The 15855-nt window shown below is 39.2% G+C and overlaps 1 protein-coding gene across 7 annotated transcripts in view; it reads right to left on the reverse strand.

Moving 5' to 3' along the window:
• Nucleotides 1-15855, reverse strand: part of SUCO (SUN domain containing ossification factor) — a 55880-nt gene that overhangs the window by 22749 nt on the left and 17276 nt on the right. For 4 of the 7 annotated variants that reach the window (XM_055121445.1, XM_055121444.1, XM_055121442.1 and 1 more), the window contains 11 exons: nucleotides 14296-14433; nucleotides 13914-14064; nucleotides 12072-12195; nucleotides 10660-10796; nucleotides 9211-9278; nucleotides 7200-7307; nucleotides 6498-6603; nucleotides 3846-3866; nucleotides 3592-3647; nucleotides 2630-2721; nucleotides 1503-1568 (listed from right to left, as the gene is read on the reverse strand). In XM_055121445.1, coding sequence (XP_054977420.1) covers nucleotides 1503-1568; nucleotides 2630-2721; nucleotides 3592-3647; nucleotides 3846-3866; nucleotides 6498-6603; nucleotides 7200-7307; nucleotides 9211-9278; nucleotides 10660-10796; nucleotides 12072-12195; nucleotides 13914-14064; nucleotides 14296-14433 — 1067 coding nt within the window. Of the gene's footprint in view, nucleotides 1-1502; nucleotides 1569-2629; nucleotides 2722-3591; nucleotides 3648-3845; nucleotides 3867-6497; nucleotides 6604-7199; nucleotides 7308-9210; nucleotides 9279-10659; nucleotides 10797-12071; nucleotides 12196-13913; nucleotides 14065-14295; nucleotides 14434-15855 lie in introns of those variants that run through there. The other 3 variants (XM_055121446.1, XM_055121443.1, XM_055121449.1) reach the window with 2 other exon arrangements.

Consider the following 15855-nt stretch of genomic DNA (forward strand, 5'->3'; position numbering starts at 1 on the left):
TCAGTGTCACTAAAGTATGCAAGTGAAGAACAGTGACGCTTACATAAAAAAAATTCTTAATACATATTCAAGGACACAACCAATAATACCAGTATCCAAGATAAAATAACAGTATTTCATCACTCCTAAAACACTAACCCACAGAGAGAAGAGAATGAAGTCATCTGTTTTCAATAACTATCACTTAGCTTTGACCCCTTGTAAAAATAATAACTAAGCAGCCAGGAGATAGTGCAGCTGTTACATGGTACATCGAAAATACACACGACCCAGGTTGAATTTCTAGGTTGGGTCCCCTGAGCATCACCAGGTGCAGTCCTGGACGATCAGTATTGCCCAGCGTACCCCAGGAACCACAGCGAGACCACACCAACTCCCCCATCAAAAACAAAAGGGCATGGATAATTAAGTCAGCTGACTAGCAATAAAATAAAATATGTAATACATAACAAAGTTAAATATTACATAAAAGGATTCTCCTTATAATTTTTAACTCTTCTCCATATTCCTTAAAGAAAGCAAAGTCTATGGTGGGAACGAAGAGGAAAAAAGAGAAAAGAGAAGAAAGAAAACTCTTAATTACGTATGATGAAGCTATATAGAATATTTACCTAAGTATGTATACTCTTGCTCAATATGCTTAAAATGCTATCAAGACTCCAGAACAGCAAGAATGGAAGTCAAGCACTCCAACTGAGAGCAACAAGGGATACGCAGGTAGCTTGTATTATACACGGATCTACCTTTATAAATTTAATGATTAATCTAAAGTAAAACCTTCCAGTAAGTTTTCTCTTTGATAATAAAGAAAAATGACAAACACCCAATATACTTACCACATTCTAACAAAGAAACAAAAATGTTAGCTGAAATGGTCTTCCTGGGTGTCACATTAGCCTACAACCAAGTTTGGACACTAGGTCGTAAAGACCTGAAACTGAATCACTAGCGTTTCAGCCATAACTTGAGTTCACAAAGAATACATTACTAAGAATCCTGCTATTGCTTCAAAATCACTACATAAAAAGAGCCATCTTTTGATAATAAAAAACAAATCATTATCAATGGATTAAAGAATCCTTGTTCAATAGAACTGCATACCAAATTTCTTTTACATCCAGGATGAAGGTCTGGATGCCCATATGCTGAAACCTAGGGTCTACTTAATAACTCTCCTGAAGTGAATTCATATCCCTCTCTCCACTCTAAGAGCTCTGTCTAGAAATAATATTGTTGAATCAGGGCAGAATATAATCCTTGTGCTTTTTAATGTATTTTTTTCTCATTTTTTTTAATCCCCTCTTCCTAGATTTTATTTCCACAGATACACTTTTAAAATACCAATGTATCTTTGACTTCAACTGAAAGTTCAACATGGGACCAGGATTCTCCTAAATCACACCACCCCAAAATGTTCATGTATGCTATGGAGAAAGGTTAGAAACACTTTTATAATGCCAAAAAAAAAAAAAAAAACAACCCACAACCCTTAAAAGACTTACTTGTAGCAGAGCCAAGAAGATTTTTTGAAGATTTATCCTCCCCAGTACTATAATCCAGTGGATAATCTGTTTCAAACAGAAAATGAAGGTAGTAATGCTCAGAATTAACACCAATAAATACATTTAAAAGCTCACTTAAAATGTTTTAGAGATGTTTTAATGTTATAAAGATCCAATGTCATTTACCAAACATGTTAACCAAGGAAAATCATTCTACCACTAACCAAAATTTTAATTATTTATTTATTTATTTATTTATTTGCTTTTTGGGTCACACCCAGTGATGCTCAGAGGTTACTCCTGGCTCTGCACTCAGGAATTACTCCTGGCGGTGCTTGGGGGACCATATGGGATGCCGGGGATCGAACCCGGGTCGGCCGCGTGCAAGGCAAAGGCCCTACCCGCTGTGCTATCGCTCCGGCCCCAAGATTTTAATCATTTATATTTCAAAATCAAACATCTTCATTTCACTTACAGGAAAGCTTAGCAAAGCTTTGGTTGGAGACATCTTAAAACAAGAACTTGAAAAAGTTGAAATGGGAGGTATCAAATACCTTTCCTACCCCTTTTGGGTTCTTAAAACTTTTTAAAAAGCTGAAGTATCTATGTCTTTGGTTTTCAGCTCAAGAATAATCAAAGGAATTAATACACTAAGTTACTTGATGTGTATAACAGAATTTGGAGCTTGACAGTACTTCAAACACAGTAATATTTTAGAATATTGATGTTATGAAAAGAGGATCCAATCAGAAATAACTGACTGGAAAATAACACGCAAAATGAAAATAATAGGTTTGAGAGGCCGGAGAGATAGTACATTTGGGTTCCGAGATCAGAGGAGTTTGTGCACCTTCTGGTAGGCTGGCCAGAGATAGAGACAGTACATTTAGTAAGATGCTTGCCTTGTACATCGCAAACCCAAGGTTCAATCCTCAGGACCCCAGGAAAGATCCCTGTGCTCAGAGACAGGAGCAAGCCCTGAGCACAGCCCTGAGGGGATCCCTCCTCCCCCAAAGTCATGTGCGTACAGGCAAGTGCCTTAACCCCTGTCTTATCTTGCCAGTCCCTGTATTGTATATTAAAAAGCCACGACAGACAGAATGGTCATCTGCATCAAGATCTCTCACCATAATCCTCATCAAACAGTTCCTGGCGCTCTGAATGATACTGTGAATCTGCAATCTCCTCATATTCTTCCACCATGCTTGTACCAAATACCCTATATTAACAACGATTTCATTAAAAACCAACGTTAAAATTCATCTCCTTATTAAAAAAAATAAAATACATTCACTTTTGAGGACCAATAGCTTTTAAACTGCAAAATAATGACTGCTCCTTATGCTATAAGTCACTCACTTTACATTAATATATTATCTAATTAATCTAGTGAAGGTATTTAAAAATACAATTAAGTATTTTTTTAAACTTAGTCTCCCCATATACTACCACAGCAAAATAGCAAACAAGCTAAATTAAACACATAAATTGAAAGGCTATTGGTTTTTGGTTTTGTTTTCTGAAGTGTTACTCAGGGCCTCACAGACATAAAGCAAGTGCTAAGAGCATAAGGCTAGTGTCAACTGCTGAGCTATATGCCAGCTAAATGTTTTTTGAGAAAATATATATAAATATATACATACGTATGTACGTATGTATAAGACAGTTATCTTTTGGGTCCACACCCAGCTGTACTCAGGGTTTACTCCTGGCAGATGCTGGGGATCAAACCTTGGTTAGCCGTGCACAAAACAAGTGCCACTCACTGTACTATCTCTCCAGCCTCCAGAAGCAAACATTTAACATCTCTATTTCTGTGATGCTCATCTGATCTAACAGAAAGTTACTTTTTTAAGCTGGAAAGATAGTACAGTGGTTAAGGCAGTTGTCTTGAGTCCAATCCAGGTTCAGTTGCAGTCACCCATAGGGTCCCCTGAGCCTGCCAGGAGTGATCCCTGAGCACAGAGCCAGGAGCGAGCCCTGAGCATAGCCAGGTGTGCATCCCCACACAAAAAAACCCAAAACCCTACTTTTTTTTAACATTAAAAATAGTGGATTTCATTTTTAAATATATTTTGTTCTGATTTACCTTATAAGGCTGAGTGGACAAAAATGCTCTGATCCAAAATGTGAGACCAGCTCCACCTAAAGAAGAGAGCGCGTAAGATGGGAAGCGGCAAGTGCGGGCGGGGTCAGGTACTGGCTCTCTCCAGCTTTACTCTCCCTGTACCGTCTAAGAGAAGGCCCTCAACCCCCACAGGCAGTACTTGTCAAGTTGTGTTTTTGCCATGCAGTAATAAGCCAGGCCCTGTCATTCAGTACCGCAAAGAGAAGGCTGCTAACCTTTATGTACTTGATGAACATCTGAAGCAAGAAAAAGGAAAAGAAAAAGGAATCAGTTCCAAAGTCTGAATAACATGCCATAAGCAACATTAAATATTTGTAAATTGTGTTGTATAATTAAATTACAGAAAGCAATATACTGTGATGGATAACATTGTAGTACTCATATTTTTGGCGTTTTTTCAGAAGAAATAAAATTGTTTAAATTTTTACCTAGATAATACGACTAGAAAATAGAGAAACTATAATGAAATAAACTTTAAGATTATTAAACAGCCTAAAATCCACTATTTTATGTTATCTAGAAATCTGTCTCCTATTAAAATAGATATGTATCATATTATATGTATATATGAACTTATGATACATAGTAGATATCTATACCCATATCTTTGGTTGAAACATTGACAAGTTATGAAATAATATTTACTCATGATTATTCCTATATATTGTTTTATGCAAACTGTTTCAGGAAAAGAAAAAAATTTTGGCATGCCACATTGTTTCAAGTATAACTTTAAAAAAAACCCTCAGATATAAATATGTATGTGTGTTTTAAGTATATACGGACATACATACACATGAACATCAATTCACTTTTAAAATATAAGTATTAGTATTAAAAAAAGTGAGTCTCTAGGTCCTGGGTTCAGTTTCTTTGGGATAAAGAAGAAAATTAGGTAAGGAGGCTGTAGCAATAGAATGGTGAGCAGGGCATTTGCCTTACACACAGCATATTGGGGCTCGATTTTCAGCATCCCATATGGTTCATCAACTGCCTCAAGGAGTGATCTGTAAGCACAGAGCCAGGGGTAAACCCAGAACACCACCAGGTATGGCCCAAAAACAAGACAAAAAATTAAAAGCAATCAGGTAAGCTTAAGTAACATCACTACAAACTAAAAATCAGAAGGAAATATAGTTGTTCTTGGGCTTAATTCTATTGTAAAAGTTTGCTTGTTAAGAGCAAGTAATTCAAATGTTCTAGACTACCACCATAAACAGTACGAGGGTCAAGGCACTTGTCTCGAACATGAGCAAGCCCAGTTAACCCCCCGGCACTGCAGACATCTCCCTCCGAGCACCACCAGGCATGGCCCCAAATCCCACATCCTCACACACAAACACCGGAGAGGTGGAGAGGCTCCAAGAGACAGTACAGGGTGGGAGAAGGCACCTGCCTTGCTCATAGCCAGCCTGGCACTCCATCTGGTCCTCCAAGAAATATCAAGAGTGACCTCTGAGCACAGAACCAGAAATAAGCCCAGAGCATAGTCAGGTGTGGCAGTTCCCCACCGTACCCCCCCCCAAAAAAAAAAGAATCAGGAGACCTGAGAGATAGTACAAAGGCAAGGTGCTTGCCTTGTATGCAGCCAACCTGGGCTTGATTCCCGGCACCTCATAAGGTCCCCCAAGCCTGCCCAGTGTGAATCCTGAGCATGAAGCTGGCCAGGAGTAAGCCCTGAGCATAGCCAGGTGTGTCATCTCCTCAAAAAAAATTTTTTTAAAGGAACAGGGTAGGGAACTGTCTAGGCAATTTTTTTAATTTATTTTTTTATTTTTATTTTATTTTTTTGGTTTTTATACCACCTATATCATGTGCTTCCATTATTAGAATGTAGACGGGGCATTTGGTATCAGACTATTTCTCAATATGTGAGTCGTCTTAATTTGTATCAATAGCTAAATACTTTTAAACTTTTCCCCTCACTAACAATGTAGAAATTATGCTAAATGAAAAGGTAAGGAAACAATTATGTTTTAGTATCTTTTTGCAAAGAAACTTAAAATGCACTTTTTGAGCACTGCTGAATTAACTAATTATCAAGTTATTTTTAAAACAAAATTCAGTATATTTATACTGAAGCTAGGAATACTACAAGTTTACCCAGAGAAATCAATTTAATACATGCTTATAAAAGACAGACAGTAAAATCCCAGAAGATAATTAATCAGCTACAGGGTTTCATATTTAAAGAAGAAAAGCCAGAAATGAGAACTGCTGTGATTCCAAAGGTCATGATTGTCACAACACAGAGGTGCTTGAGGGGCTAGCGTTTTAAAGATGAAGAGGTGGGGAAGAGGAGGATGAAGGTCCTCGAACTGTGAGTGCAATTCAAGAGGAGTAACTATTTTGGTAGGCAAATCTACCTCGACCCTGATGGAGAACAGTAACACAGAATGTCTAAAATTTTACTTTCTTTGAAATATTGGCATTGAATATTTTCACTTGAATATATAGAAGGCAAAAACTATAGTGATACATAACTGGATAGTAAAATGGAAACAATCTCAGTCAGATTTGAAGTCAATCTCTGAAGAATTATCAGGAGAATGACTTGGATTTTGAAACAAAGACATACTATAAAGTAAGATAAAAGTAATATTACATGTTAAGATTCAAGAAAATTTAGAGTAATAGCTTGAAATTTTATCAGAATATAAAAAAAATCTGGCCTTTTTTCAGTTAGACAAAAAGCAATGAATTAATATCTCAGTTAAAAAAAATTCTAAGTAAGAATTGTAAAAGTAAAGCTGCAGTAAATATCGTCTAAATTTTTTTTTGACTTCTTAACAAGTGAAATGAGGTAAAGGTAAAGAATATTTGGTAAGAATATTCTTAGAATATAGCTCTGAAAGTATAAACATTACCTTCACATATTTTGCATACATCTGTTCGTCTAAAGGGAAACTCTGAACATTCCTCTCATCTCTACCATGGAAAGTACCCAGCTTAATCCACTTGTTTGTGGGATATCTAAAAAAAAAAAAAAAGAAAGGAAAACTTTTAAAAGCTCATATTCTACACAGTGAGACGCTCCATTACATACTCAAAACATATCCTGTGTCTTTTTTCTTCAACTCCGAGTAAATACACTCACTTAACATGGTTTAAATATTTTGAATGCAATACATTTTCTTTTCCAACCAATGTGACGTTTTTTAACCTGTCCTTGTCTATTTTCTCATCTTTTGAAGAAATCGTCTGAATAAAATAAATACTGTAAGAATCACCAAAGTAAACCGATTAACAAATGCCTACATTACTACTACGGTGGTATCATTACTGTTCTTACATATAAGTGTATTAAAATAAACAGTGATCAAAGCCCTAAAAACTGACCCAGCTTAAAATACTTATTCTGTAGAGCCAACATCAATTGTAGAAACGAGCCATAGAACTGACCTGCCACAGCGCTGGAAAGACAATACAGCGGGTAGAGTACTTGCCTTGCACAGGGTAATGAGTTCAATCCCCGGCACCCAATACGGTCTCTGAGTGCAAAGCCAGGAATAACCCCTGAATATTGCTGGTTGTGGCCCAAAATCAAACAAAACAGAGCAAGAATTTACCTGTCACTGATAGACACCAGAAAGTCTTTAGGAGTAGAAGAAAAGAGTTCATAATTTGCAATATCAAGTTGTTTTACTTGAATTGGTTCACAAAGTTCAATAACAAACCTTTGAGAAGAACAGAAGACAATTATTTAGTGGAACAAACATAAATAAGTTAACATTAATTATGATATATTAACAGGATGCATAAACTAGACATCCACTAAGTTCCTCATTTAAAAGTGTAAGGAAGGACACTTTGCAGTCTAACCTATAAGAGAGCACCTCAAAGAACTTAACCAATCACATCACTTGAGGGGTAAAAACACTAATAGAGCAAGACATGATTTCTGTCCATATTTTAAAAACATTTGGGCCTATAGGGGTTAAGATGCTATCTTGCTGGGGCTGGAGCAATAGCACAGCGGGTAGGGCATTTGCCTTGCACTCGGCTGACCCGGGTTCGATTCCCAGAGTCCCATATGGTCCCCTGAGCACTGCCAGGAGTGATTCCTGAGTGCAGAGCCAGGAGTAACCCCTGTGCATCGCTGGGTGTGACACAAAAAGCAAAAAAAAAAAAAAAAAGATGCTATCTTGCATGCCGCTAAACCTGGTTTCATCTCCAGCACTGCATAAGGTCAGTTCCTCCAAGTACCTCCAAGAGTGACCCCTCAGCACAAAGCCAGAAGCAAGTCTCTAGAACCAACAGGTATGGCACAAGGGGAAAAAAAAAGCAGCATTTTGGCCAGAACTTTTTAAACCCAGGACCTAATATATACACAGTGTTGGCAACATTCAAGTTTAAATGTTTATTAAGTGAAAACATAAAGGAGTCAATCTAATCCTAATATGTAAGCTTAAGAAAATAGCGATGCACACCTTCTCCAGATGGAACCCTGGTGACACTGAGCAGCAACTAACACGGCTCCAGGATTCGGGACTGGGACACATCCGAGCCGCGGGGGGGGGGGGGGGCACTGGAGTGGGGCGGCGCCAGCCCAAAACTCCAAGTGGTCCCGGCCGCCGGAAGTCACGCCCTCGACCCACCCTCGGCACCATCTTGATGCCACAATCCACAGAGAAGCGGCAGGCATTCTGGTGAGCAACACGGCCCGGACAATGCTCCGGACCCGAATCGGGGCCAGCAACACCGGGGGGCTGGAAGGAGGAGGTGCCGCCAGCACACCTTCTCCAGATGGAACCCTGGTGACACTGAGCAGCAACTAACACGGCTCCAGGATTCGGGACTGGGACACATCCGAGCCGCGGGGGGGGGGGGGGGGGGGCACTGGAGTGGGGCGGCGCCAGCCCAAAACTCCAAGTGGTCCCGGCCGCCGGAAGTCACGCCCTCGACCCACCCTCGGCACCATCTTGATGCCACAATCCACAGAGAAGCGGCAGGCATTCTGGTGAGCAACACGGCCCGGACAATGCTCCGGACCCGAATCGGGGCCAGCAACACCGGGGGGCTGGAAGGAGGAGGTGCCGCCAGCACACCTTCTCCAGATGGAACCCTGGCGACACTGAGCAGCAACTAACACGGCTCCAGGATTCGGGACTGGGACACATCCGAGCCGCGCGGCCGCTAATGCGGCCGCGCGACCTTTTCTAAAACCTGAAAACATACAATCTTTTAATGAAAACTAATTATCAAATGCCTCCTTATTAGGGTTATCTTGTTTGGGGGTATAACTCCCACAACAATAGTGAGTTTTGTGTTGAAATATGGAACGTAATCAAGGTGAAGAGAAAATAAAGTGAAATTCATCAGTTATACAATTGGGGTGGGGGGCGGGGAGTATACCCGGGATTTTGGTGGTGGAATATGGGCACTGGTGAAGGAATGGTGTTTGAATACGGTATAACTGAGACATAAACCTGAGAACTCTGTAACTTTCCACATGGTGATAAAATTTTTTTAAAAAATAAAAATTTAAAATAAATAAATAAATAAATATATATATATATTGTGGGAAAAAAATACCGATGTATCTGCAGAACATGCTTCATTGGAGTTTATATTACTTACCAAATTTTAGTGCTGCAAGGATTCAACATATAAAGATCCATGTTTTCTATAAGAATAGCAGATGTACTCTGTTTTTGAGAGGGAAGAGAAGAAATTACATAATGGAAATTTCAACTGCCAAGCTTTCTATGACCTCTTTAAGATCTTAAACCAAGATAAAAATACTCTTTTGGGCAAAAGGCATAGAAAGAACTAAAATTTAAAACTAAGAATGGCCTTTAGGTTAAATTTTTTTTTTTAATTTTATACAAGTTTTGGGCCTGGAGAGGCAGTAGAGGGAGGAGGACACTTTGCCTTGCTCTTGGCTAATGTGGGTTTGATTCCCAGCTTCCTCTATGGTCAGGAGTTAATCCCCGAGTGCAGAGCCAGAAATAAGCTCTGAGCACCGCCAAGTGTGGTCCAAAATAAAAAGAAACAAACAAAATACTTTCATACAAGTTTTAAAAGTTAAAAAAGAATTTTGAATGTAGCTCAATAGTGTTGAATACTCAGCACTGCAAAATAATAATGATGATGGTGATGATAATGTTAGGAGCGTGGTGGGAGGGTAGGAGGGAAACTAAAAACGTACAGTGGTGAAGGGACAGGTGTCAAAACATTATATGATTGACACCCAGTTATGAACAACTTTGTAACTGTATATCTCACTGTGGTTCAATAAAATAATAAGAATAATTACAACAATGATGGGGCTGAAGTGATAGGGTAGGGCGTTTGCCTTGCACATGTCCAGCTTGGGTTCTATTCCTCCGCCCTCTCAAAGAGCACGGCAAGCTACCAAGAATATCTCACCCGCATGGCAGAGCCTGGCAAGCTACCCGTGGCATATTCGATATGCCAAAAAAAACCCAGTAACAAGAAGTCTCACAACGGAGATGTTACTGGTGCCCGCTCGAGCAAACCGATAAGCAACGGGATGAAAGTGATAGTGATGATGATGATGTGAGAAAAAGACTGCATGCCCTTTAGGAATGAATTGATAAAATTACAATGTATCCAAGACAATGAAATGCCAACTGCATGTTAAAAAGAAACATACGGGCAACTCAAATTCATATTACTAAAAGAAGACAATTGGAGAAGGTTCTGTATTGTATGGGCCTAATCTAATCTATGATATTGTGAAAACACATACTATGAAAATAAAAAAAAGGACTGAGGAATTTTGAGGACAGTAAAAATATACCATATATTAATATATATATATATATATATACACCATATATTTACTGTAATGGTGGATCTTCATGCATTTGTCCAAACAGCAAGAAAACAACTTTAACAGTAGAATCTTGAGAAAGTACCTCATGCTATAGCAAACCATTCATTACTTATATATGAAAAATACCAGTTTTCTCTGTGTGTGTGTGTGCATATATGTGTGCGTGCACATGTGTGTGTGTGTGTGTGTATGATGTGTAGGGAGAGAGAAATTTTATACTTAAGTACCTTGGCTTCTGGATTTGCTGCTAAAATTTTGGCACCACATTCTACTGAAGCATAGTTATTTCGATTTTTCTGGACCTTTTTTGAGGCGTGAAGACCTCCATTAGAAGACAGATGCATTGACTGACCTGCAGACAAACCTTATTATAAACATACAGGCGATGATTACTGTTATGAACACCCCCGGCAACAAAATCATCTCCAAAGCAACAGGCTACCACCTGGAAAACAGGCCTCAATGCTTCCAAAAATATTTTTAAAATCTAACAGAAATTCAAAATACTTCATCTCAATAACTTTAAAATAAAATATCCCCAATAAACTACATAAATCAACAACATTTGAATTATGTCTAAGTAATAAAACTTAGAAACTGAAGTTGGTTCATGAGATTCAAAGCATTTTGCATAGTGTTATCCTATTAATAAATGAAAGTTAGCCTTCAATCTCTAACTCTACTGCTCAGAATTCTTTTTTTTCTTACTCATAAATATGCCTTTATTTTTTATTTATTTTTTTAATTTTTATTCAGAATTCTTAACTATGATTCGTTCCACAAAAGAATAAAGATAATGTAACACTCCAGTGCAACTTCGTTAGTTTTCAAGATTTTAAAACTCTAATCTTGAGAGGATGAGAGGATGGAGAGATATCATCTGGGGTAAAGGGCTGCTTGCCTTGCATTTGGCTGGCTGACCCCCGTTTGATTCATGGCACAGTCCCCTGAGCACTGCTAGGAGGGAACCCTGAGCACAAAGCCAGTATTAAATCCTGAGCATAGTCAGGTGGGTCCAATACAAGTCCTCCCCCCAACACACACACACACACAAAAAAAGGTTCACAAGAGGTTAGCACTGGTAGTACTGTCACCCTATTGTTCATCGATTTGCTCGAGCGGGCACCAATAATGCCTCCATTGTGAGACTTGTTGCTACTGGTTTTGGCATATCAAATACGCCACGGGTAGCTTACCAGGCTCTGCCATGTGGGCGGGATACTCTAGGTAGCTTGCCGGGCTCTCCGAGAAGGATGGAGGAATCGAACCCGGGTCAGCTGCGTGCAAGGCAAGTGCCTTACCCACTGTGCTATTGCTCAGTGGGCTGGAGCAATAGTACAAGAGTTAAACTTTACAAAAGGGTATTCCCTTTTTTTTTGGGGGGGGGGTAGGGAGAGGTGAGCTATACCTTGCAATGCTCAGGGTTATTCCTGGTTCTGTGCTCAGGAGTTAATCCTGGCAGTGCTCAGAGATACTGGGAATCGAAGTGAGGTCAGGGCAACTTGCGTGCAAGGCAGATTGCAGGGCAAGTGACCTGCTGTACTCTCTCTCCAGCCCCAAAGGGAATAAAGCATATTTAAACAAATTCCTTAAAAAGAAAAAAAAAAAAAGGAAAGAAAAAGAATGCCTGTTTCCTTACTTTTTTCTTTTTCTACTTCCATGACTTTTTTCTTCCATTCATCAAATGTTGGTATAGCTTCTGGGTCTTTGGGGCTTGCTACAGATGCAGGGTGCATTTCTCCTGGTTTTGGATGATCAGAACTCTGAAAGACCAAAAAAACAGATTTCAACATTCAAAGAATACAAAGAAATCAATTAACTTTAAGAGTAAATATAAATGAGAGCCAAATTAAAGTCCTATTTAATAATGAATTAGTGCTTTTAAAAATAAAAAAGGTAAAAAGAAGTTTTTGGTTCTCCTCAAAAAAAAAAAAAGAAAAAAGACTCATAAACCCGAGTCTCCCAAGGTATCCAAGAACAGTTTTAGTAAGCTAACACAAAGAACAAGCTCACCAAGCTCAGACATCAGGCCTGAACCATTGGTATTTTGTTTGTGGGCTATAACTGGCAGTACTCAGAGCTTACTCCAGGCTCTGTGCTCAGGGATTAGTCCTGACTGAATTGGTGAGAACCATGTAGAGTGCAGGGGATTAAACCCAGGTCGACCACATGCAAGGCAAGCATCCCAGATACTGTAGTCTCTCTCCAGTTCCTTGAATTTCATATTTGACAATTAAATGCTCCAGACAAGATATTTGTAATACTTGTCTAATAACGCTATGCTTGTAGTTTCTAGCAAGTGAACCATAATATATTCTTGATTTGGTTTTGTTAGGAATATGAGTTCTTCAAGATGCTAGACTACACAGAGTGGAGTTTCTCTACTCCTAAGGAGCATTCTAGAAAACAACAGTTGGTCCAGTGATAAAACGGTCTGCAGGATGAAGTTTATTAGCTGTGTGTACAGACTCACCGTAAATCATGAAAGAGAGGTGAAGAATGGAACAAGAAAGGCACCGATGTGGCTCTGTTACCCCTCCTATGTGCTTTATTTCTGTTCACTTCATAGAGGCTGTCACCTTTTTCACTCTGGGACCCAGGGCAGTTCAGTAATCTATTATCTGCCCTTCCTTGAGGAGGGGCGCTGGAGTTTATAGGCCACACCCAGTGGTACTGGGGCTCAATTCTGGCTTTATTCTTTCAAGGACCACATGTGGAGCCAGGGATCAAACAGGGATCCAACTGGGATCTGCAGCATACAAGGCAAGTGCAGGCAAGCACCCAACTACATCACTCCAGGCCCGGTAACATTCACCTTTCACCCAGCTTCTATCTCCAGACTACAAAAAAAAGGGAACCAGGACCCCATCTCTTCTAACTGAAGGCAGCCTAATCTTCTTTCATTATCTCTCCAGAAAATTATATACAAGCTTGTACACAAAGTCCAAGTAGAACTCAGAAGGAGAAAAAGAAGTGTAACTGCTATCTGGGGCCAGATTCTGTCCTTATCGTAAGGATCACAGTCTCCAATACAAGCAGGCACAGTTGCAATGCACTTTGCACACAAATAGTAGGATTTCCAGTTAAAATTATTCTGGCTTGAGAGCCAAAATTTAACCTTGCATAATTAAGTTAACTTAGATTCTGAAGATTCTTAATTTTAATAGTTACCGCTTCTAAATGAATCTCTAGGAAATTGTATAAATAGGTGCTTTATATATTTGGTATCAAACAGTTGAGAGTGGGAGGAAACCATTTAATGACCTATAATTTAGGGCGTTCAATCTGGGAAGAATCCACTTGCAGTAACACAATATAGTAACCACTCGCTCTCAGGAGAGAGTTTTCTTGAGTTCCATACTCATCACTCACTACTCAACACCCTATTTCATGGAAAATATGGTTAACAAATTACAAGAAAACAACTTTTTATTTCTAAGCACTGTATCATAAAATAGGAGAGAGGAGGTTATTTACCTACCTCGTTTTTTAGATTATCTGAAGCATTCAATGAAGGTTTTGAATCACCACCATCCTGCTCACTTCCTGAAACTTTTGATTCAAATTCTGATTTTGTTATCTTTCCTTTGCCATGTGCAGATGATACATTTTCTATATGCTGGCCAACAAGGCTATTTGAGCAATCAAAAGACATATATAAACAATTTTAGACACACAGCAAGTCTACATAATTTAAATGGATATAATTATCACATACAAAGAAACCAAGAAAAGAGCAGAAGGGATCAGTATTTTCTCGAGTCATAAAATAAAACTCAGCACACACTGAAGTCAATTCTAACAGGAGGTTTTGAATGGCGTCATTCTAGAATCACAAAGAACAAACAACTCTCCACACCCACCTTTCAGGAGCACTGACAAAGGCAGGCTGGTCAGCGGGAGCACTTGCGTCCAGGGCCTCACCAACATCACAGGCAGTCTCAGCCTGCTCTGTCTCACCAGGCTTGGCTAGAGGAATAGTACCATATTTTTCTATTTCACTAAAAATTAAAAAAAAAAAAGAATCTGGCAATTTAATTGACACGTTAAAATTTTATAGCACAAATTCATAATTGTCATGATACAATTTAATCTAGCGAACCATGCTTTATCTTTTAAATTTTATTTATTTTTGCTTTTTTGGTTAACACCTGGCGATGCACAGGGGTTACTCCTGGCGGTGCTTGGGGGACCCTATAGGATGCTGGGAATCAAACCCGGGTCGACTGTGTGCAAGGCAAATACCCTCCCCACTGTGCTATCGCTCCAGCCATGAAAACAATGCTTTAAAGCACTGTAAAACACTTTCAAGAATTCATTTTATTTTAAATCATGTACAATCAACTAATGACTCTTGATCTTAATTTTCCTATTTGGCTTCCAAATAGCTAGCCACCAAATTTTAAACCAAAACATAGGTTAATATTCTTTTTTTTTTTTTAAATTTAAATTTTATTGAATCACCATGTGGAGGGTTACATAGTTCTCAGGATTATGTCAGTTATACAATACTCAAACACCCTTCCCTTCACCCGTGCCCATATTCCATCACCAACCACCCTATATTCTTATCAAAAATAAAATTAAATTATCTGGTCTAAAATTTTTTTGGGGGGAGACAGGGAGTGTCACACCAGGCTGTGCTCAGGGATCAGTCCTGGCAATACTTGGCAAACCATATGGGGTGTTAGGAACCAAACCCAGCTCAGGCCCATGTCAATAGTTCTCCCTGCCTTACTTTGAGGTCACTAGTCATGTTCGAGATAATGGAAAAAGAAATTATATCATTCAAATATACAGCATCTAGCCCTAAATTCTCTCTGGAGTAACTATGTTAGTATTTTAAAATGTTAATTACCATCATGGTTTCTAAGTATGTCTACTGTTCCTTTATCAGTCCCTTACATAGTGGGAACAAGTGTTTAAAACTTGCTGTTACTGGGGAGGCAGGCATTTGCATTTGCTTTGCATGCGGCCAACCCTTCAATCCCTGACACCACACAAGGTCCCCCAAGCTCCTTCAGGAGTGATCCCTGAATACAGAGCCAGAAGTATGCCAAGAACACTGCTGGGTGTGACCCCAAAATGAAAATAGATAACAACAATTATTTTTGTTGTTAATATATATATATATATATATATATATACATACATATATATACGATATATATCGATGGGCTGGAGCGATAGCACAGCGGGTAGGGTGTTTGCCTTGCATACAGCCGACCAGGGTTTGACTCCTCCGCCCCTCTCGGAGAGCCCAGCAAGCTACCCAGAGTATCTTGCCTGCACGGCAGAGCCTGGCAAGCTCCCCGTGGCGTATTCGATATGCCAAAAGGTAACAAGTCTCACAATGGAGACGTTATTGATGCCCACTCAAGCAAATCGATGAGCAACAGGATGACAGTGATACAGTGATATAT

This window comes from Sorex araneus, chromosome X (assembly GCF_027595985.1).
Source record: "Sorex araneus isolate mSorAra2 chromosome X, mSorAra2.pri, whole genome shotgun sequence".
Lineage (NCBI taxonomy): Eukaryota > Metazoa > Chordata > Mammalia > Eulipotyphla > Soricidae > Sorex > Sorex araneus.